This window comes from Gadus macrocephalus, chromosome 17 (genome assembly GCF_031168955.1).
Source record: "Gadus macrocephalus chromosome 17, ASM3116895v1".
NCBI lineage: Eukaryota > Metazoa > Chordata > Actinopteri > Gadiformes > Gadidae > Gadus > Gadus macrocephalus.
Window position 1 is genome coordinate 16,180,036 of NC_082398.1, and position 23,163 is coordinate 16,203,198.

Genomic DNA, 23,163 nt, shown 5'->3' on the forward strand with positions numbered 1-23,163 from the left:
TCCTTAAACCCAGTCTCACACCAGAATGTAGTAAAACTGCCCACTGCAGAAAATACCTTACAATAACGTCTCTAAACATTTGACAAGGCTACGTTGTTTTGGCTTATTCTTTTCAATGGGCCTGCGTCCACGTCACGTGACATTCATGGTTGCTATGGTGGTTGCCATCGACCCTCCCCATAACTTTAAATTTTCTACACTTTAGACTTGTAATTAATAAGTTACTTTTGAAATCAACTTGACTAATTTTTTTGTTTCAATTTTTTTTATTGGAAGCATTGGACTTTCAATAAGAACTCTCTCCTCCTTCCACGACCAGCAAACACTCCGGTTAGCCAAAAGAATTATGCAGGACCCCTCACACGCTCTACACCCCGCCTTTGAGTGGCTCCCCTCAGGGCGCCGACTACGCTGCCTCGGCTGTAGGACACAGAGGAGAAAAGCAACCTTTGTTCCCAAGGCTGTTCACCTCAACACCTCCTAAACCCCCCACCCGGGCTTGTGCCCTCCCCACATGGACTGGTGAAGCCGTGTTTGTTTTTGTTTGTTTGTTTTTGTTTGTTTGTTTTTGTTTGGACATGGCCCTGTCCTTTGTAATGCTGCTGCTATGTGCCCTCAATTGCCCCCTGGGGACAAATAAAGTTTTTTTGAATTTGAATTTGAATACGTACTTATCACTTGACATTTATACGCAATAGGGAACAGCTTCAATTTTGAATTTTTTTACAAGCATTATATCAAAGGTAAAGAATAGAGAAATAATAATAATAAGTAGAACTGCAAGCAGTTATCCAGGGGTCCAAGCGATGTGCATTTTGCCAGCACAACGCGAAGCATGTATTCAAAATGCTACTGTGAACCTGTGGATGTAAAGGTTTTGACTGTGAGAGGTTCGGTGTGGGAGTTATATCCCCAAACGCGTTTTTAGGAGATATACAATTTCCTAGTTTATGGCGCCCCCTTCTGGCGAAATCTTCCTTGGTATAGCGCCACCTAGTGACCGGCAGGTCTGGATTTTGTCGTCTGCGTAGTCCTCAAAGACCTGGATTTAGTCATGCAATTGGCGTGTCTGCACCATTTACGGTTTGGGCTGTGGTCCCACTTTCACGGTAGGAAGTATAATAATAATAAGATAAATCGCTGGTATGTGCCCCCCTTAAATACCACACAAGATCAGGATGGGGAATTTGTTTCTCTGGTGCTTCCAATGCGAAGCCTGGACGAGGAGAGGCATTTCCAGTATTTTCGGATGTCGGCGCCAAAGTTTGATGATCTCCTTTCGCGAGTCATCCGATATCTTCCCGACTCTCACCAAAACCGGCCCTTGTCAGGGAGCAGCTGGCAGATTATTTTTTGTCAGATGCTGGCGTGTTTCCCCACCAGTACAATGTGCTATGATTGGGTATGCGCACTGACCAATAAATGTATATACATTGGTCACTTGGAAGCATGACTTTTGATTCATTAGTTATCACATTACACAAGTTAAAGGTTGGGTATGGGATTTGCGAAACGCCAGCAGATTTTGAAAATACACAACTCAAATGGTCCTACCCCCTCTCCTTCAACGCTGACTCTGACTCCACCCATTCCAAGTACCTGGACACGCAATCATGCACGAGCGCGAACAGAGATGCGCGAGAGCGAGCCAGGCTAGCGTAGGTTTTCGTTTAACAACATGGCACTACATTCAGCTGTAAGTTGCACCCAGTACCGCGGGAAGTAGGGGTGCTGGGGGTGCTGCAACACCCCCTGTCCGAGGCCCTGTCTTATCACAGAAAACGATCATTTCTAAAAAACTCCGGCCAAAGTGGAGATTTCTGAAAACGCCGGTTATGTGTTGTCGTGTCAACGGGGAGAAACGGGATTTTAGGTTCTGAAGCGTCACATTATGCACCAGGAAATGCTTAACGTCATGTGAGCGCCCGCTGTACCGTATTGGTCCGAACATAAACACAAACCCCATTGTAAGACGACCTATATTTGGAAAAAAGATTTGAAGACCAGATCTTGTTTTTAAGAATAAATTAATTGTATTCATTGAAATAATATACGAAAATAAAAAGGCATAGAATAAAACACTGCATTGCCACTAAACAGTAGTGCAAATAGGCCGTACTGATGTGGACACCAAAGACTATTCCTGACACTCCTCTGCCCCGCTGTGTTCGCTCTGGCTGTGGTCGCTCCGAACTGTTTCGGCCCGTGGCAAAGCAAGTCATCCTCGCTGCTGTCCAAGGCATTTTGAGACGCAGCATTTATTTAATGCTCATATGACCTAGTGCTGAAAAAAGGTTATTTTACATTAAACGGTCACATAAATCATTACTATTTTTAGAAAATGTATGTTTGTTTCATATAATTGTATTGGAAGTCCTGGTTTTCACTAGGGTTGCCGCGGTGTGGACATTTTACACCGAGTAATACACTCGTCTCAACACCGGTATTACCGAGTATAAACGGTATAAACTTTGAAACTAGGTCAAGCGCCACACAAGCATCGGTTTTTAGACCCTTCTCGTCCTTCAGTTGCCGCCAACGTTCGAAAGCAGCGCCTAGGATTATTCTTGATTTCAGTTTTTCTCTTTCAGCGTTTTTATTATCAATTACTCTCTGAAAACGAGTTTTCCTTCTCTTTGCTGGTGGTGGTGGTGGTGGTGGTGGGGATGGTGGCGTCTTGTCTGCCATGGAAATTGTCTTCTACTGCTAGGTCCAAATGTGGATTAACTAGTTCCAGTAGCTACCGCAGGATAACAACAAACAGGAGCTTGCTCTGGGTCACGAGCTCTGGGTCACGAGTACTGCGCGCGGGGCGCGGGGGAGGGGGAGTGCAGTACGACCGTTTGATTGACGTACTTACTGTCCAATGCAACTCGGTGGCAATGCAAATGATTGGCTGGAGTTTTTCGAGCCCTGCCCGTTCCACAGATGATTGACAAGTTTAATTTTCATGTCAGTACTTCTAACTCAGTGGCTGTAAGCGGGTTATGATAAGGATTTCAAGTAATTTTGCAAAAATGGCCAAAAAAGCGAATTCCATACCCAACCGAGCTACTGCTTTGACAGATGAATGAATTATTTAAGTGTAGGCCTATAGCCAAAGCTATAGCGCATAATGTCCACAGAAATTATACGTTAGGAAACATTAGAGAAAAGGGGTTTATTTATCAAATACAGAAAATTGTCCCACCATACACGCACACATTTTTCATTCACTACACACTCACGCTTTCAAATTTCATTCACTCAAAGAGGCTACTGAGCTTATTTTTCCACATAGAACGTGAACACAAAACATTACGTAATTAATTCAAATAGGCTAACACTAAAACAAATAAGGCCAGTAATAGAAAGAATATCGGGTGACAAGAAGATCATTAAAATGGCTCACAATCCCGCATCAGCTGTTTGATGTCGCGCATCAAAATAGCACTTTGCCCCTGTGGAAGGGTTTGCATAAATTGGCACAGGTAATTAGTAAGAGACGTGAATGTCATTCTTATCACGTTCCCGCATCCTCTCATATGTTCTTCTGTAAATATAACCTATAGTGGAAATAATGTACAATATTTGCAGTATCGTCCCCACTGACAACGCATAGTATTGCATGGATCGGCGTGTCGCGTATCAAAAATTGGGAGGACGCGGTTTGCTACGCGTCGACGCATAATGGCGGCCGAAGCGTCGCGTCGCGTAGCCTTCCGGACGCGTATGCGTAGCGATGCGTCGACTATGTAACGGCCCTTAACCTACCCATCTGTGCCTACGTGTGATTTTTATGTTTATGTTCAAATTGTTTGTTGATCGAGAAATTAGATAAAGGTGACCATATTTTTGAAAATTGCTTCAATTAATCACTCAAGATAAACCTAATACGTTCTAGGTGCAATGTGTCTGTTAATTCTGAAATCCACAGCCTCACTGGAGGAACTTCAGCACCCTTCCAGAATTTAAGTATTAGTTTTTTTGCTGCTATTAGTCCATAAGAGACATAGCGTTGTTGAGAGGCAGTCAGTTTACTAAGTGCCTCGGAAAGCCCCAAAATAATCATTCTAGGGTCTGGCTGTAGTGTATTCAGGGCCGGATTAACACTTTCTGAGGCCCGGGGCTAATTACCCGGGTGAGGCCCTTCATATCATGATGTTCTGACGCATGACCTCACACAAACCCACTGACACATCAGCGTACACAGTAGGCCTACCAATCTATGACAGACTATTTAAAGTGAACTGGTAATATGATTTCAATTCAATTAAATTCATTTCAATTCAAGGGTAGCTTTATTATAATTGCTAGTGTTGACAAAGCTGACAGAATGAGGATGGGGAAACAAAATGTATCTGAATTGGCCTATTTGAAAATGTAGGAAAAAAGAAAGTATGAAATTGGTGATTTGGTGACTTTGGCAAATCATTACAGAAAAAGTAATAGGCCCTACAATGCATTTGCTATCAAGTACAGCAAGTTAGGCCCAGACAACATAAATGAACTGTTTTTTGAAAGTTACTTAATTTATAGAAATGCATCCTGTTTTTGTAAACTCATCAAAAACTATAAAACAATGTAGGGCCTATTGTAGGCTATTAAACAAAGGTCAATGAAGGCCCCGGCTATGGCTCAAACGGTTTGGGCATTGAATGGTTAATTTACTCCGGGAGTAACGCCCTGGTACATGTCCGGTTACGCACAACAAACCCCAAGCAAGAAGACAGGCAGGAATGTACGATGCAACATATTTGGGGTGAACTGTTTGAAATGTGCACACAAACAAGCTAAAACTATTTTACACATTAATGGGGCTGGGTCATATAGAGGAGGCCGCCGCGGCAAACATGACTCACCAAGGGACTTCAGAAGGCCCGTCTTCTGCTCTTCTTCCGTGCGAAATCATTAATGAGCTCCTCAAAGTCCATTTGGGCCAGCATGTCGTGCTCAATTGACATTAAAGTCAGATTGTTAAGTTTCTCCTCCAACATTGTCGTTCTCAGCCTGTTCTTGATAATTCCAAGTTTGGAAAATGACCTCTCCCCGCTGGCATTGCTGACAGGCAATGTAAGGTAGATCCGCAGTGCTATGTCGACATTTGGAAAAACTTGTTGTAGATTCCTTTCTCGAATGAATGACAGTAGGTACATCGGCTGCCTGTTTACAGTGGAGACTTTTGCGAAATGCAAAAACTGTCCTAGTTCATCAGGGAAATCATCAGCCAGGTCTTCGTGGTATTTTGCCTGCAGGTTGACGCTTTTCTCGCGTATTTCACTGAGAAACAATGGGCCCTATCTTGCATCCGGCGCAAGTGACTTAGTCACTGGCGCATGTGTCGTTGCTAGTTTACAACTGGCGCAGAGCGTTCTTTTCCCACCACCGCCACTCGCCGGTAAATTAGGGATTGATCATGCGCCCCAAGGGGCGGTTCGGCGGAAGGAGGAGGCGTGTTCTGGCGCAAACGGTATTTTGCCGTTTCTGAATACCATTGCGCTACTGACCAGGAAATACCTGGTTTAAAGTCAGTGGCGCGTTGTTCAGATGCTATTTTAAGGGCGCATGCATACGGATTGCTTGTGCACCTCGCGCATACACTTTGCTTCTCCCATCTACCTAGCCGCACATTCTTGGTAAATTATTTGGGAAAGAACAGCTGATGCAGCGGTAATAAGTTGTACTTTTAAATCAATGCATCTGCAAACACCGTACAGCAAACACATATTTTCTTGACAGAGACATCGTGTAGGCCTACATGCCCATAACTTTTAGGATTGATGAGGATTTGATCCTGAAAAACATTGTTTTATCGCGAGTGAGTGAATGAATGAATGCGGGCGCGCGTGTGTGCTCCGTTTAAATACACGCAAACTAAACACGTAACGCATAATACAATCAATGGCAATGTCTATTACTGCGGGGACACATGCATATTAGGATAGCATACAATACTGATAAGAAACAATGTTTATAATGTATTGCGTATATCATTAAATAGAACCACAGTTACCGCATGATATGTTATATCATATACGTTTTCTTTGCCGAAATTTATTTGAGGACTCAGTATTTCTGAAGTTGTGGAAGAAAACCCTTTATTAATAATAATAATAATAATAATACATTTAATTTCCATGTTATTCCATGTGTGAATTAGGCCACATTATTTGGCAATAAACTGAGCCATTTGCAGTTTGAAATTCATGTGCATCTGTCTCATCGGAGACTGCAGACGCGCTGTCAAAATATCAACTCGTCCGATTCAAATGCGCTCATGGCTCTTAAAGGGGATGGGAGCTGGCACTCTCATTGGTTTGTTGGACGTTACGCCCAAACCACACCTACGGGTAACTAGGCTGCTTCAGACCAACCCTTTTGACACTTGCGCCGCGACGCAAGTGTCATTTATCCGCCTGTAAAATAGCGATAGCGCCGTAGAACCGCCCACAAAGCTACTTGCGCTTTGCGCTTCCCACTTGCGTTTCAGACCGTTAAAATAGGGCCCAAAGTGTCCAGTTGCGTTAGAAATCCGAAGTAGGTGGACGTTTCTTTGTACACTGCGTGTCTCTGTTGTAATGCACTGATCAGTTTGTCTATGATGACAAAGAATGTCTCCCGAAAGCGATTTTCTCCCGCATTGGACACAAGGGTTGGTTCGTCTGTGTCATCGGCCGGGGTGGTGCGCTTCACCTGTCGAGTCACAGTGTACTGCTGTGACAGTGATAGCGATTTGGCCTGGGATTCCAAGTGTTTGTACTGGGAGCGTAAATTGGACACAAAGTCTATGAGGGACTGGAGCAATTCCACAGCAGTAACTAGGTCCAACTCCACCGTCTGCAGGGCCCTGCTTGTGATGTCAAATCTTTGCAGCACGGTATCCCATATGATGGAGAGGAATGCTGTCTCGAATCTATTCCATTTTTTTGCTAGAGACTTCGCCTCATCTCGTGCGGCTGATTTCTGATGGTCGTCTTCTGCTATCTCGTTTAAAGTGTCGTGGATATTTTTGAAATTTAAACGGAGAGCTTTTGTAGCCCGGGCGCGTGCTGCCCATCGCGTCGATGAAAGTCCCTTCACCATCTCCATGCGCTTGTTCTCGTTAGACTGTCCATCCATTAATATTTTCCAGCGGCTAGGCGAAGCTGAGAAAAAAGTGAAGATGGATTGAACTAGCCTAAAAAAAGAGCTGGCGTCACGGCAACAATCCACACTACAGACCCCAACAAGGTTCAGGGAGTGGGCCGTGCATGGAATCCAATCAGCAAGTGGGTTTATTTCCTGAATTCGGGCACGCAATCCCTTGTATGCACCTGCCATGTTAGACGCGTTGTCATAGCACTGTCCCCTGCGATTTTTAATGTCTATGTGCATGTCCTGCAGCACACCTGTGACTGAGTCAAAAAGGGACTCGCCTGTATGGCTAAAAATGGGCAGAAATTTCAAAAATCTCTCAAAGATCTTGCCCTCCTGAGACACACGTAACGCACCACAAATGTTAGTTGGTCAGTGTGACTCAAATCCGGTGTAGAATCCACAATAAGTGAAAAATACTTTGCGTGTTGAAGCTGCATTATTATCTCTGATTGTACTCGCTGGCCCATGAGTGCAATAAACTCAGTGCATACAGTCGATGACAAATATGAGGGTGTCCCCCGCCCCTTGTTTCCAAAACGTTTTAAGTGTTCATCCAAAAAAGGGTCAAACTTGGCCAGCAACTCTTAAGATGCCCAAATAATTGCCGTTGTGCACTGAGCCCAGTGTTTCATTTTCTCCCCTGAAAGCGAGCCCACGCTCTGACAGAAATTTTATCACGGCCACAACTCTCCTCAATACCTCCTTCCAGTAATTCGCCTCATCTTTCAGTTGATCCTGCAGGCCCGCGTCGATCCCACGCACCTGGGTGCGCGCAAGCCAAGTAAGCACAGCCTTTCTGTGGGGCTGACCCGCTTCGTGCATCTCGACTCGGTCAACTGAGTGTTTCCAATCAGAGAATCCGTGCGTGAAAGCGGACGAATCGTTACTGAATAGTTTGCAAAAAAAACAAAACACATTTCCAGTAGATGGGGAGTAAGACAACCATTCTCTTGCCACCTTCTCTCCATTTCTGAGCGAGCGACAGAACAATGTTTTGCTCAGACATCGCTTCTGATTTTTATAGCTCCTTTCAGAAGCCGAAAAATCGACATCTTTATGTTGACATTGTGTGGGTGCTTCAATTCCCTTTCCGACCCAATAGCTTCGCGTCTCCTCATTAACTTCTCCCCAGCCTCAGAATCAACAGGCTCATCTGCTACATTACCCACTGCGTCTTCTCCATCACTTGTTTCCTCAGAGATTGTAGCACTATTGCTAGCAGACTGGCTAGTTGGGCTGGTTAGTTGGCTAGCGGTGGTTGGCTGCTCTCCGTCACTGACAGTTGTATCTTTGTTGGTGGTAGCTGCTACAGCGGGCTGATTACTCCTCCACATGTTGGTTAATTTGGGTGTTTTCTGTAATAATTATTTCGCTCTTTCCTTTTTTATTTCATCTAATTTTCGTTTTTTTGCTCCGCTCTCGTGTTTACTTTGGCCCGGCATTTTCGCTCGTTTTTTTTATTTATTTTTTTATGAATTTTTGTCATTTGACCTTCAGCGACCGGAGGCCCCCCTAGCGGCGAGGCCTGGGGCTACAGCCCGGTCAGCCCATTCGTTAGACACGGCCCTGAGTGTATTGGAGAAGATTCTGAATATTTCGGTCCAAAAGCTTTCGATTTTGGGTTAAAGTGGCTTCATGGATCTGACATTTATCACAGAGGGGGGAAACATTAGGGAATATTTTATTCAGTTTGGATTTCGAGTAGTATAGCCGGCATAGCACTTTAAACTGTATTAGACCGTTTCTGGCATTTATGGAGCAAGTGTGAATACAATGCAAGCTGTCGTCCCATAGGTCATCGGGAATTTGTTGACCCAGCTCCTCCTCCCAAGCACGCTTGTAGATCTCAGATGAAGGGGCATTATTTTTTTGTATAACATTGTAAATATAGGATATAAACTTCTCTGAATCCGCCTGTCGGTTAATACACACATCAAGTTTATCTGGGCTTGCAGTGAGTCCGGCAAGTGTGTTTTCACATATTCCCTGACCTGAAGATATTTGAAAAAATTATGAGGGTTTAATTTATACTTCTCCCGCAGATCTTGAAAGGAGGAGAAGGTACCCTTCAGGTATAGGTCACCCACAGTTCTAAACCCTTTGTCCTTCCATTGGACAAAAGCACCGTCTAATGTAGAGGGTTTGAAGGAGGCGTTATTTGCGATTGGGAGAAGGAAAGACATATCTCTTAATTTAAGAGTGGACTTCAGCTGCTTCCAGACCCGTATGGCAGCATGTATTAAAGGGTTATGATCATATGTTGACCTATTCAGTGATACTGGGGACATGAAAATTGCACCTATGGAAAAAGGGAAGCAGTCCTCTCTCTCCATTTTTAGCCACTCAGTATTGAGGTCGGTGTCATCCAGCCATTCCGTTTTGATGTGCGTTGCCCAGTAAAAAGCAAGGAAATTAGGTAAGGCTGTTTACGCATTCTGTGGGTATGTAGTCCCAAATAAAGTTGGTGACGGTGGAATCAAGTTTTTTAAAGAATGATTTTGGGAGATTTAATGGTACCGTCTGAAATAAGTATGCAAGTAATACATTTATTCTATAGCCGGAGAAGGTGCCGAATTTATTTATTGTGGAAAGCAAATTTAGTATACTGATAAGAGGGTTAGTAATGTATATCAGAACATCGTCTGCATAAAGTGAGATTTTGTTTGTGGTGTGTCTTGTGTTGTAGCCATATATGCCTGGATGAGACCGGATGCACTCCGCAAGTGGCTCTATGGCCAACGCAAATAACATCGGAGAGAGAGCGCATACCTATCTATTGCCCCTGAATAAGTAAAACTTGGAAGATAATGTTTGATTGGTTAGTATTCTTGCACTTGGGTTGGTATATAAGAGCTTTATCCATGAAATGAAGTTTGGACCTAATTGAAATTTCTCCAGGACTGCAAAGAGGTAAGACCATTCCACTTAGTCAAACGCTTTTTCCGCATCTATCCGATGATTTTAAGGGCTTCCTTTGATATTTTGCGTGAGAAAATAATATTAAAGAGCCGCCTCAAATTGTAAAATGAACCCAGTTTGGTCTGGGTGCACAAGTTTACAGACGACAAGACTGAGTCTACGAGCTAGGGTCTTGGCCAGTATTTTCTGATCTGTATTTAAGAGTGCAATTGCTCTATAAGATCCTGCCTCTCCCAGATTCTTATAGTTTTTGGGAATCAATATGATAGTTGACTCAGCCATAGTCTGTGGTAGGGTCTGCTCGTACTGCACTGTGTATACAACCACTGTAAACGAGGGGAAATTATAGCGTTACATTTTTTGTAAAATTCGTTGCCGGGCACATCGGGGGTGCCATGCCGTAATTCCGACGCCTCATTGTTCCGACGTCTCAATGGTCCGAAATATTTCCCATTAGATCGACATGCCACTATGCCGACGGTTCAATGTTCCGAAAACGGAACCCATTGCTCCGAAGGTCCGTTTGTCCGACTTTTCAAAAAGGAGGCGCATTAGGCCGACAGTTCAATATGCCGAATAGGCCAAGGCGCAATTCCACATGTGTGATTATGAAACCAAAAATAAAAGACGATGTAGGCTAAGTTCCAGCAGTGCACTTCACCAAGCCAGACTTGCTGTGGGCTTGAACGGTCACAAGAGGTGAATTTATGAAGCGCACGTTATACAAGGACTAATAGGCCTACTTTTCCCCTAAAGAAGTCAAACGGTGAGTGAAAAACAAGTAAAATTTTTAGCTTTAGTAGCTGTGTGTGGGCCTATATGTGTTGTTTACTGTGTTTAGAGTGGGCTTTTAGCCGAAATAATTTCGCTGGTATTGATTTAGTCAAACTTATACCTCATACCTTGTACTTAGTCAAGTGTGTGTATGTGTGTGTGTGTGTTTGTGCCCGTGTTGAGAATTATACCTACGCTCTCTGTCCATGGGGCTGAAACACCGTGTCGAAATGCGTTGTCACACCAATATTCATCGTGAACGTGATATGTAGGCCTATGTTGTATTTTGGAGAGAGAGCGCGAGCGCGAGCGAGGTATAAAACTCTTTATATGAAGGCCTATTCGGCATATTGAACCGTCGGCCTAATGTGCCTCCTATTTGAATAGTTGGACAAACTGACCTTTGGAGCAATGGGTTCTGTTTTCGGAACATCGAACCGTCGGCATAGTGGCATGTCGATCTAATGGGAAATATTTCGGACCATTGAGACGTCGGAACAATGAGGTGTCGGAATTACGGGCAGGCCCCCCATCGGGGCCAGGTGTTTTTCCATCTTTTAGTGATTTAATAGTCTCAGAGATGTCTTTAACTGTTATATTTGAGCCTAACTCCTTACGTTCAGTCTCATTGAGAGCTGGAAGATTGCACTTATCTAAAAAGGCCTGCATTGTCTCTTCGTCGGATGTTGATTGAGATTAGTAGAGGTTTTGATAAAACTTTTGGAATCGTCCATTCATTTCCTTTGGTAATGAAAGCAATTCTCCTTTATCTGATCACATTTTATGTATTGTTTGGTCATTCTCTCATTTACAGAGTTTTTGGGGCTTTTCGCCGAATTTGAACTGTTTCTGCTTGGTGAATTGAAATGCCCTACACATTCTAGCTGAGAGTATGTTGTTTAATTTGTATTTGAGCGCTGACACTTTATTATGTTTTTCTGTGTAAGGGGATGTCACATTTTCTGAATCCAACTGTTTTATTTGGTTTTCCAAATCGATTTGCTTTTCTTTCCTTATTTTGGGCGGCCTGGTACGAGATGATGCTACCTCTGATAAATGCTTTAAACGTAATCTATTCTTGTGTAAACTTTATGGACACCTGAGTAAAAGGAATACGCTCTCCCTGATGGATTGGCCATTCTCCATACGTCCTTTATGTTCGTATTATTAAGGTAGGTATTTAGAAAGTCACTGGATTTGGTTGCAGTTGTTCTCCGAGAGGAGGCTCTGTCTTAATATTGATCTAGTACACAGTTTACATCTCCCCCTATTATCAAATTAGACTGGGACATGTCTGGGATTAAGTCAAAGACTTTCTTAAAAAATTGAGGGCTATCAAAATTAGGACCATATAGGTTCACTAGTGTTAGTGAGGTTGAGTACAGTTCACCAGTCACTATAATATACCTACCCTCCCTATAGGCTATTGTGGCCTTATGTTTAAACGGTATACCCTTACGGATTAAAACAGCAGTACTTTGGAGGTAAAAGTATAATGATACAGTTGACCAATCCACCTACACCTCAGCCTGTTGTGCGAGTCATTTTTGAGATGCGTCTCCCGTAAAAAAATTAAATCATGTCGTGTTCTTGAAGAAAGTAGTCCAAACCGGATCGCTTTTAGCTCACTTTATTTGTTAAAGTATTTCGGTATGGTAACTATGAAGCAAAATGAGGGGAATTGTATCTAACACGTGCGTGGAGCGACCCACGGCTGACCTATCTACTAGCAACGGGGCTACCAACGGGGCTGCCATGTGTTTCTGAACTCATCTGCGTTTGTATCAAGTAGGCGTGGCCTATGTGACGTTTTGGCTCCGGCTTCCTCATCTGTCTAAAGATGCTGCCATCTGTAGCTGGAGTAGTTATTACAGCTTGTATGTTTGGTCCTGCTCCCCTCGTGGCTATGTATAGTAATTGCAGCTTATGTTTTCGATCCTGCTTCCCTGTGGCTATGTGGGGGTAATGCAGCTTATGTGTTCGATCCTGCTTCCTTGTGGCTATGTGGGGGTAATGCAGGTTATGTGCTTAATTTACGTAACAATCAGCATTTAGGGGTCTTAATTGAAGCCAATATTTTGCCCCTTTTCATTGGTTAATTTGCGCCCTTAACTTTCCAGCTACAAAAGGTAAGTCCAGTCTCCCTATTCTGTTTGTTACAACGTCTTGCATAGCCTACTTAAAATGTGTCCTGTGATGAATAACATGGTCGATATGTGGTCCAAATCTGTTGGCAAGTGTTGTCTTGGTAGCCCCCCCCCCCCCCCCCCCAAAAAAAGAAAAAAGCATCTCCATGGAAACTATGAAGGGTGCCGGCATGTTCAGCCTACAAAGTATAAAGAGCAAGAGTTTAACACAAAGAACAAAAGCAAACATCTCTAAATAGCTACTTTAAAGGTCCCATGACATGCTATTTTATGGATGCTTTAAGATGGGTATTAGTGGGCCACTAACACAGTATTCAAAGACGTTCCCGAAATTCAGACGTGGTGCAGAGTTACAGCCACTCCGAGCCAGTCGCACATTGAGCTTCCCCCAAATGCGCTGTCTTGGTGTCTGTAGATATAATGCAAATGAGGAGGAGCGAGGCGGGTCAAGGAGGAGGGTGGGGGTGTGGCCCTGAGCAGCTTGCAGCCACGGTACCATGCGCTCTGTTTACAGTGGATGTATCGCAATGGCGAGGCGCACACAGCCTTTAGCCGTGTTCTGTAAATGTTCTAGAACACATAGGATTCCTGGAGCTCTATATCTTAATAATATCATATTATACATAGATATCTATATCATATAATATATATTATCACGGCCAAAAAATGTGTGAGCCGATATTAAGAATCTCAAACAACCGCGTTGGGTTCTCCAACGTTCCTGGTTCTTCCACGTCCACATTAATCTGAAGCAGACTGAACCGCGACATGGAGGAGAAAGGAATTGTTGCCGGGCAGCGCTTAGGCACCTCCGCCTCCTGCAGCGCCGAGGCGGTGGTCCCTCGGCAGCGGTCCCTCGGCAGCGATCCCTCGGCAGCAATCCCTCGGCAGCGGGAAGCGGGGCACAAGCGGGAGACATTCGTGGCCAACAATCCCTTTCTCCTCCATGTCGTGGTTCATGTTCTTGAGGGAGTCAAAGCCAAAGTTCCTTTCCCCCAATTCATTCCCCCAATTGTCGTTTGTGATTCCGCGACTCTGGTTCTTCCACTTACGCATCAATCTGAAGTAGACTGAACCGCGCGCTGCCTGCTGCCGGCTGCCCGCTGCCGGCTGCCCGCTGCCGGCCGCCGGCTGCCCGCCGCCGGCTGCCCGCCGCCGGCTGCCCGCCGCCGGCTGCCCGCTGCCGGGCGGTGGTGCTTCGTGGCGGTGGTGCTTCGTGGCGGTGGTGCTTCGTGGCGGTGGTGCCTCGCGGCAACCGGCGGCGTGTCGCAGTTCATGTACTTCAGGGAGTCAAAGCCAAAGTTCCTTTCCCCCAATTCCTTCTCAACCATGGCTGAGATAACCCTACAGTTGTTGGGAAAAACGGTCTGTCTAGCTACTGGACCAGATAAAATTAGACGGAGAGGTAATAAAGTCTATCGGCACGAGGACCTTGGATTTATTAAGTAAAGTGGCAACGGTTATACAGAGTCATAATGCGTGAGAGATCGAATATGTCTAAGTCCCTAATCAGCGCTGATGGTTCGTCCGGAGCTTCGCCTCCGTGGAAGGTCTGCTTCAGAAGAAGGGGATGCAGAGTCCCTGTGTGGTACAGTTTTTATGCTGTATCCTCCTCTCGATGAGGTGTGTGCGTTTGAGGTGTGTGTGGTTCTGTGTGTTTTGGCTCCCAGGCCCTGAGAGAGCTTCGTAACGGGGAGAGTTCCTCGTGTCTCCGGTGTGATAAATTAAAACGGGGAGTGCCCCCCTGAAATGTCTCCTGTGTGATAATTGAATGTGGCTCTCAGGCCCCTGGTGTGGGCAGAGGTATCTCTTGGTTCCTCCTAACGGGGAAGAGCTCTCAAAATGTCTCGTGTGTGATAAATTAATGTGGCTCTCAGGCCCCTAGTATCTGCATGTGTTCCTTCTAGTGGGGGAGAGCTTCGAGGTGTCTCCTGTGTGATAAATTAATGTGGCTCTCCCGTTCTTGAGGATGACTGGTGCATTGTCTGAGTGTCAACCATTTGCCTGGGAAATGGGGCCTTCGGCTCTGGCCTTGACCTGACTATATTATCATGTTTGTGTTATGTGTTCGTTGGGTTTAGAGCAAGAGTCGACTATATATTAATGTGCCTGCCATGTGATGTGCTCATCAGGTTATTTTTCCCAACACAGTCTCGTTGTGGAAATACAAGAGACGTCAAATAATCGACAGAAAACACTTGCGTTACAGTGTGTGTAATCACACACACACACATGTGGCGCTCGCACGGTCGTGTCTCATTGGCGGGCCAAATTCTCTGGGCGGGCATGGCAGAGAAAGGGGAGGAGCTTAGATCCTTTATGACGACATATGGGACCACATTCCAAATCAGCGCGCTTGAGCCTCCGTTCTTCTTCAAAGGCGAGCAGAACACCTAGTGCTTGTTTTACACCGAACACAAGTTTTAGCCACTGGGGGACGATAGGCAGGCTAGGGGAACTCATATTATGTTAGAAAACCTCATAAAGTGAGATTTTCATGCCATGGGACCTTTAAAGCAATCTTCCGTACAGTTAACTTCTAATAACTATTAGGTAACCCTGCAGCTTAAACATACTCATGAACTGAACTGAACACACATTGAGTAATTTCTACAGGTTTAGCTTGCCACACTCGTTATGGCTCCAAGGAATCTTCTATTTAGGAGCAGTATTCAATCAAAACTCATCCTGTTAAAAACTCAGCATGAGTCCCGTTTAAGAGGTCGGCGTTTAAGAGGTTAAATGTAGGCTATGTGAGCTGAACAGGCATAGGCCTCATATGACAATCTTTCAGTCGAACCAAATTTTGCAATATGAGGCAGTAAGTCAAATTATCAAAAACAGTCATTAAGCCAGGCATTATGTTACTAATCATTAGGCGTGTAGCGGTACACGTATTTGTATCGAACCGTCACAGTACAGGCACTTCGGTGCGGTTACAGAGGTGTACGTAAGTACGGTGTACGTGGTACGTAAATGTGGCGTACATAGCGTTAATATGGCGAATGTAAAGGCTTGTTTTGCGATGCAGAATTTAAAACTTGAAGTCGGAGTTCCACCCGGACCGTTTAGCCAAAGTATACTACTTTTTTTTCTGTTGTATCACGCATTGCATCCGGCGCAAGTGACTTAGTCACTGGCGCATGTGTCGTTGCTAGTTTACAACTGGCGCAGAGCGTTCTTTTCCCACCAGCGCCACTCGCCGGTAAATTAGGGATTGATCATGCGCCCCAAGGGGCGGTTCGGCGGAAGGAGGAGGCGTGTTCTGGCGCAAACGCTATTTTGCCGTTGCTGAATACCATTGCGCTACTGACCAGGAAATACCTGGTTTAAAGTCAGTGGCGCGTTGTTCAGATGCTATTTTAAGGGCGGATGCATAGCCTACATGCGCATGCGATGCATACGGATTGCTTGTGCACCTCGCGCATACACTTTGCTTCTCTCATCTACCTAGCCGCACATTCTTGGTAAATTATTTGGGAAAGAACAGCTGATGCAGCGGTAATAAGTTGTACTTGCAATCAATGCATCTGCAAACACCGTACAGCAAACACATATTTTCTTGACACAGACATCGTATAGGCCTACATGCCCATAACTTTTAGGATTGATGAGTATTTGATCGTGAAAAACATTGTTTTACCGCGAGTGAGTGTTAAAAATAATGAATGAATGCGGGCGCGCGTGTGTGCTCTGTTTAAACACACGCAAACTAAACACGTAACGCATAATACAATCAATGGCAATGTCTATTACCGCGGAGACACATGCATATTAGGATAGCATACAATACTGATAAGAAACAATGTTTATAATGTATTGCGTATTTCATTAAATAGATCAGTTACCGCATATCATATGTTATATTATTTACGTTTTCTTTGGCGAAATTTATTTGAGGACTCAGTATTTCTGAAGTTGTGGAAGAAAACCCCTTATTCCATGTGTGAATTAGGCCATATTATTTGGCAATAAACTGAGCCATTTGCAGTTTGAAATTCATGTGCATCTGTCTCATCGGAGACTGCAGACGCGCTGTCAAAATATCAACTCGTCCGATTCAAATGCGGTCATGGCTCTTAAAGGGGATGGGAGCTGGCACTCTCATTGGTTTGTTGGACGTTACGCCCAAACCACACCTACGGGTACTTAGGCTGCTTCAGACCAACCCTTTTGACACTTGCGCCGCGACGCAAGTGTCATTTATCCGCCTGTAAAATAGCGATAGCGCCGTAGAACCGCCCACGAAGCTACTTGCGCTTTGCGCTTTCCACTTGCGTTTCAGACCGTTAAAATAGGGCCCGTAGTCCGGTAACTTATCAACCCCAGCGTCCTTGGTTGCTACCCGACGTCAACGTCTTTGGCAGGACTATTTCTCTGCTGATCAATACTACGAATGCTGGTAACAAATAAATTGGTAAAAGACACATCGTGTGAGGTTATCCTTTCACGTTTCGAGTTCACGGTCAAGCAGGCTGTGTTCAGTAAAATAAATAAATAAGTAGTGATCTGTTTTCGCCGCATTTAGGTCTATCTGCCTAAGCCCACGTTGAAATCATTTTGATGTTGAATGTGGATGGCGCAGTTGTTGAAATAAACAGATTGAGTTCATACAAATCATAAAAGCCTCTCGCTGTGTCATTGTATGTGCGTTTATCCGCGGCGCGTGCGTGGGGGGTTCTTGATTGACTGATTTTCTCGAATACTTCTCAGCGAATATCGAATAGTATTTTTGCCAGAAATGCACATCCCTAGCACACGCATTTGAAAAGGCACCATCCAGGTGTTACTATCAACATTGCTGTGGAAAAAAAAACGAGCTGTGCAAACCCAGCTCAACACTATTTCAACAACCCCTGTCTGGGAATTCAGAAATGCAAATGCCATAACCAAGTTTATTGTTGTTTTCATTGCTGCTGATCTACGGCCATTCGCCGTTGTTGACAAACTATGAACTGTACCGTACCGTACCGTGACTTGAAAACCGAGGTATGTACCGAACCGTGACTTTGTTGATACGGGGATCTGTGTGTGTGCCACGGAATATGAGTGTCATCAACTTGCATTGGAGTAAATTCCGTTGGCATATCATGGACAATTCAAGTGATTCCGTTAGGCCACCACGGATTTTGAGTTAAGCGCCCGTGGTCGACCCATTCATTGAAACAGGGATCTGTGTGTGCCATGGAATATGAGTGTCATCAACTTGCATTGGAGCAAAATCCGTGGCAATATCATAGCATGTTCCCGTGAGGATTCCACAGATTTTGTGTTAAGCGTCCGTGGTCATTTCACGGATTCCTGTGAGACAAGGTTGTTGCTGTACAGTGTTTGCAGATGCATTGATTTAAAAGTTGTTACAGCTGTTCTTTCCCAAATAATTTACCAAGAATGTGTGGCTAGGTAGATGAGAGAAGCAAAGTGTATGCGCGAGGTGCACATGCAACATTATGCATGCGCCCTTAAAATAGCATCTGAACAACGTAACACTGACTTTAAACCAGGCATTTCCTGGTTGGTGGCGGAATTGTTTTCTGAAACTGCAAAACGGCACCAGGGAACGTTTGCGGCGGAACACGCCTCCACCTTTCGCCGAACTGCCCCTATGGGCGCAAGATCATTCCCTAATTTACCGACGCGTGGCGGTGGAGGGAAAAGAACGCTCTGCGTTACAAAACTGGCAACGATACATGCGTCAGTGTAGAAGGTCAATTCCGCTGGATGCAAGATAGGACCCTATAAGTTAATAAGTTAGCGTTAAACATATAGACATACAATTGAACAATTTCTACAAAAGTACGTTTACGGTGAAAATACGACCTCAGGGGTAGTCTTTTTTTCAGGATTTTTTCAAGATACCAATTTCAGGATATTCTTCACTCATACGGCTCATCAAGAGTATAGCAGGACATGATCGTATGTTTGAAAGTAACTTAATAACTGTAGTTGGTGGCTGGGTGGGTGGGTGCGGCCAGTGGCTTGTTGTTGTGAAGTCTTCATGCTTGGTTGCACACATGCTGAATAGATGGAAGCAGCCAGCCTATCCCATGGTGGCATTTTGCTTTACTGCCTTCTAGCTCCACCGATTGGCTGATGAGGTTGGTGTGAATTGATGAGCCCCGGTACGGAGCTGTCAGCATCAGAATAGCCATCATCATTAGTGTTTTTTTGGTAACCATGGCCACGGTACAACCAACAGCGGTTTAAAAGGCCCGTGGCACAGTGTGCTCTCTTCATTCTTCGTGGACCGCGGGAGAAGAGGATGAGTTTGAGTCTAAGAAGAAGACTAAATCCTCCTCCTTCACTGCAATTTCACGCTTTTGCACACTCCATGAGTCAGGTTTTTCCCGATTGCCCCCCCTCGCCCTCTTTGACCCGCTCCCAGAAAGTGTACCGGTTCTCTGTGGTTCCCCGCCTGAGTGTGCTTGGCTCGGTGTTCCCATCAGCCTCATCACCATGTTCCCCTACTACCCCAGACACGTGGCCGTCCTGACCGAGACCATCCGGAAAGGCATCCACGATGCAGACTCTGAAGCTCGCTACATCGCCAGGAGGTAAGTCCCGCTTATTGGTTGGTGTTACAATGGTCCATCATCTAAAGTTCATACATATTTGAGTTGCAGAGTTGAATGTTTTGTATGCACATATCCTGATTCAATACTCTTAGGCATTTTACAGAAATATACTGAACTTCATCGATCATTCATTAATATTTCTGAATGAATTGAATAATTCCTCCACTTATCAATTTGACTAGTAGCATAAATGGAATTATTTTCAACCTATGTCTTTATTTTCCACCCCTTACGTCTCTCTCTCCCGCGTTTTTTCTTCATCACTATTGCCGGACAGATGCTATTGGGGCTTCCATGGCCACTACAGCCGGGAGGCGGAGCATTTGTTCCAGGCACTGGAATCGTCCTATCAGAAGGCTCTCCAGTCCCACCTGAAAGGCTCCGACAGCATCGTGTCCCTCCCCCAGTCAGACCGCTCCTCGTCCTCCTCGCAGGAGAGCCTCAAGTACTGAAACAACAACCTGTTTATTGAGTGATCTTGAGCTTATAGGGACATCGGTTGGACAGGGAGGGGTGCTGGTCAGATTCCTGGAGAAACTTTGAGCAAGACAATGTTGTTGGGTGGACATCACAGTTTGCATGCATGATTAAGAGATATCAAGAGTTAGGGTTAGGGAGCTAAGGGTTGGTTGAAAAGGTATTGTGAGCAAATATAGGCATAGAAAAGAAAAAAACAGAAAACATAAATGCATTCTTTTGTGTTTTGTGTTATATCTTGTTATATCTATATGTTTTAAATACACTCGATTTAAAAGCTTAGATAGTTCTATTCTGTGATATCTATGTTTTTAATACACTAGCTTTGAAAAGCTTAGCTAGTTCTATTCCGTGTTGTTTGCTTGTTATTTTATGTTCCTTTGGGTAACATTAAAAAGCTTTAATTGAGTGTAAATGTGTAAGAAATGCCTAGCCACCTGTCAGCTATTAGTAAGGGAAATGCTCTTGGAAGATATCTGTTCTGGTGGACTGAGGGCCTGCTTCTGTTTGAGACAATTAGGGATTTTGGACTGCTCCCGGCTCCTCTCTGACTGACCAGGGTAGATCTCTAATCTACTTCTGGATGGAGGTGAAACGTTAGCCTGGGAGAAAGAAGAAATAGCGTGAGAGAAAGAGGAGATATTGAATATTCTCAGTGCTGTGTGGCCCGTTTCGTTGCTTTGATTGGTTAAGGGCCTATCCAATGGCGGCCAGAGGCCTTTTGGTCTGCGCCCGTTTTTGACGCCCTTTGGAAATGAAAATTAACGTAGAGGTGCTACAAGTTTGCCATTTGATGCTAGGTGAGTGAAAAGTAGGGAGGGAACAGAGAGGTAATCTTTTGGCCGAAATCTTACTTCATTTCTTCCTCCTGCCCCTCTAGTCGCCCTCTCTCTGTGAAGAGTGTCATCGGAGGAAGCATGACAAGGAGTAAGTCATCTCCTCCATCTCGCTCTGACACTGCACTTTGTTGACTGTCTTCAATCGAAACCATTCAATGACCTGGCTATCAGTATCATGTCTGACAGTTTTATCTGTGTGTGTGTGTGTGTGTGTGTGTGTGTGTGTGTCATATGTTTGTGTATGTGTCCCCTGGCGCTTGTGTGCCGCTGTGTGTGACCATGAGTCTTCTCTCTGCTGTGCGGCGACAGGTAAGCTGGTGAGCACCAGAGCACCGAGCACGCCCAGCTCGCTGCAGCGTTCCCGTAGCGACGTTGATGTCAACGCAGCCTCCACCGCCAAGTCCCGCCTCTCCACCACCCCTTCCTCCTCCTCCCCTTTCAACTCAGCAGCAGCCCTGCCCCCTGGCTCCTACGCATCGCTAGGTAAATTACCCATCATGCCCCTCTCTCTGTCTCTCCCCATACTCCTTCCTGAGTACAATTAAAGGAAGGGTGAAGCGGTAGCCAACCCTTTGCAGCGTTCTAGAATGTTCGAGAACTGTTGCTTAACAATTGAACGCTTCTAGAGGTCTGAGTGCTTACGTTTAAATTCTACATGGTGTCACCAAGTGATCTTTGGTAGGCTGAAGGAACATGCTCCAAGTGGTGAATGTCAACACATCAAGAGGTTGATTTGCGTTTTTCAGTCGCTGCTTGATGACATCACACCTGCATCAGTCTGCATCACATCCTGCATTGAAATCAGTATACAACACTTTGATACAAAAAACAGCAGGCTTGTTTAGGTCCACCGTCAATAACATTGTACAAACCACTCTGATACTAAATATTTGGAGGTTGGGGTTGGTTGAATAAGGTAAATATGAGCAATAAAAGTGATGTATTGTCTAAATCTCTCGATGGTGTAGGTTTATACCATCCCTCTTATACAGTCTTAAAAAGAAGGGAGCCAATGAGAAGAATGCCAGCGTCACCGTGCTAACATCACAGTGCTAACATCACAGTGCCAGCATCACAGTCCCAACATCACAGTGCCAACATCACAGTGCCAACATCACAGGGCCAACATCACAGTACCAACATCACAGTGCCAACATCACAGTGCCAACATCACAGGGCCATCATCACAGTGCTAACATCACAGTGCCAACATCATAATGCCGATCAATCTTGTGTGGTGACATTTTCTCTGGCAGACGCCGTTACCCCAACAGTTTGTACTACAGCCTGCTCCCTAAAAAATAGACTGCTGTTGATATTTTTCAATGTCTATTTCTTGCTGAAAACTGCTAACCTTTATGATGGATTAAACATCAATGAATAATCACAAGAGGGCCATTAAAGTGTCCCTTCAGCAGGAACAGACATGGACCAGCTCACCCTGAAGAGCTTCCAGAGTCATGAAACATGCTGCCGCTTAGTGCTGCCACTTTGAGAACCTTTTCTGTCAAAGTTAGGAACGAGTTCTCTCCCTAAAATGTTGGCGTTGTTCACGCACGTCAAGAGGTATCTTATATTCTCATCTGCCAACCTCCTGTGCTTCTCTAATGATCTTCTACAATTGGTTCCTGTGACTCATTAATATACTCTGTTCGACCTCATAACGACGTTGAACTAATGGGAATTTCCAGCATCCCACACTCTGGCTCTTCATACCATCGATTTTAATATTGCTACTAATTTCTACCTCTACACCTCTCCTCCTCTTCCTCTCTGCTTCCATGCATTTCTTAAAATGCCCAAAAGATGGCACGCCCGGTAGACTGGATGGTAAGATCTATGTTCGGTGTGTTTGTTTAATGGATGTCCAAGTTCACAGTCTGCACTGCTATTCAAAGCCAAGTGTATTTAAGTGTTTTGCATCAGATGTGTGTCTTCTCACACACCTGACCCCTCTCTCCTGGCCCTGTCTTAATGTGTGGGACTTTTCTCTCCTCCTCTCCTCCCTAAGTAGTTGTGGGTTCTGTCAGTGACTGCATGGGCTGTGTGCATGGTTCCATATACCAGCTCTGAACGGCTGTGTCCACCTCTGTCCCTCACACCAACAAACCAAGGCCAATGTCATGCTCGTATAGAGAACTGTTCCCAATGTTTTATTTAACCATTTACATTTTTTGGGGTTGTTTTCTTTACATAATTTACTTTTTTCTTTCTCTCTCTCTAGTTATTTTCTCTCTTTCTCTTTATTCTTTCTTTCTTTTCTCTTTCTTTCTTTCTTTCTTTCTTTCTTTCTTTCTTTCTTTCTTTTTTCATTTT

At 44.6% G+C, this 23,163-nt stretch overlaps 1 protein-coding gene across 1 annotated transcript in view; it reads left to right on the plus strand.

Annotated features, from left to right (window-relative positions):
* The window catches only part of clasp1a (cytoplasmic linker associated protein 1a), a 219,670-nt gene that overhangs the window by 112,261 nt on the left and 84,246 nt on the right, over positions 1-23,163 (plus strand). The window contains exons 16-19 of the mRNA XM_060076665.1: positions 19,433-19,510; positions 19,809-19,976; positions 20,889-20,935; positions 21,157-21,330. Coding sequence (XP_059932648.1) covers positions 19,433-19,510; positions 19,809-19,976; positions 20,889-20,935; positions 21,157-21,330 — 467 coding nt within the window. The remainder of the gene's footprint in view (positions 1-19,432; positions 19,511-19,808; positions 19,977-20,888; positions 20,936-21,156; positions 21,331-23,163) is intronic.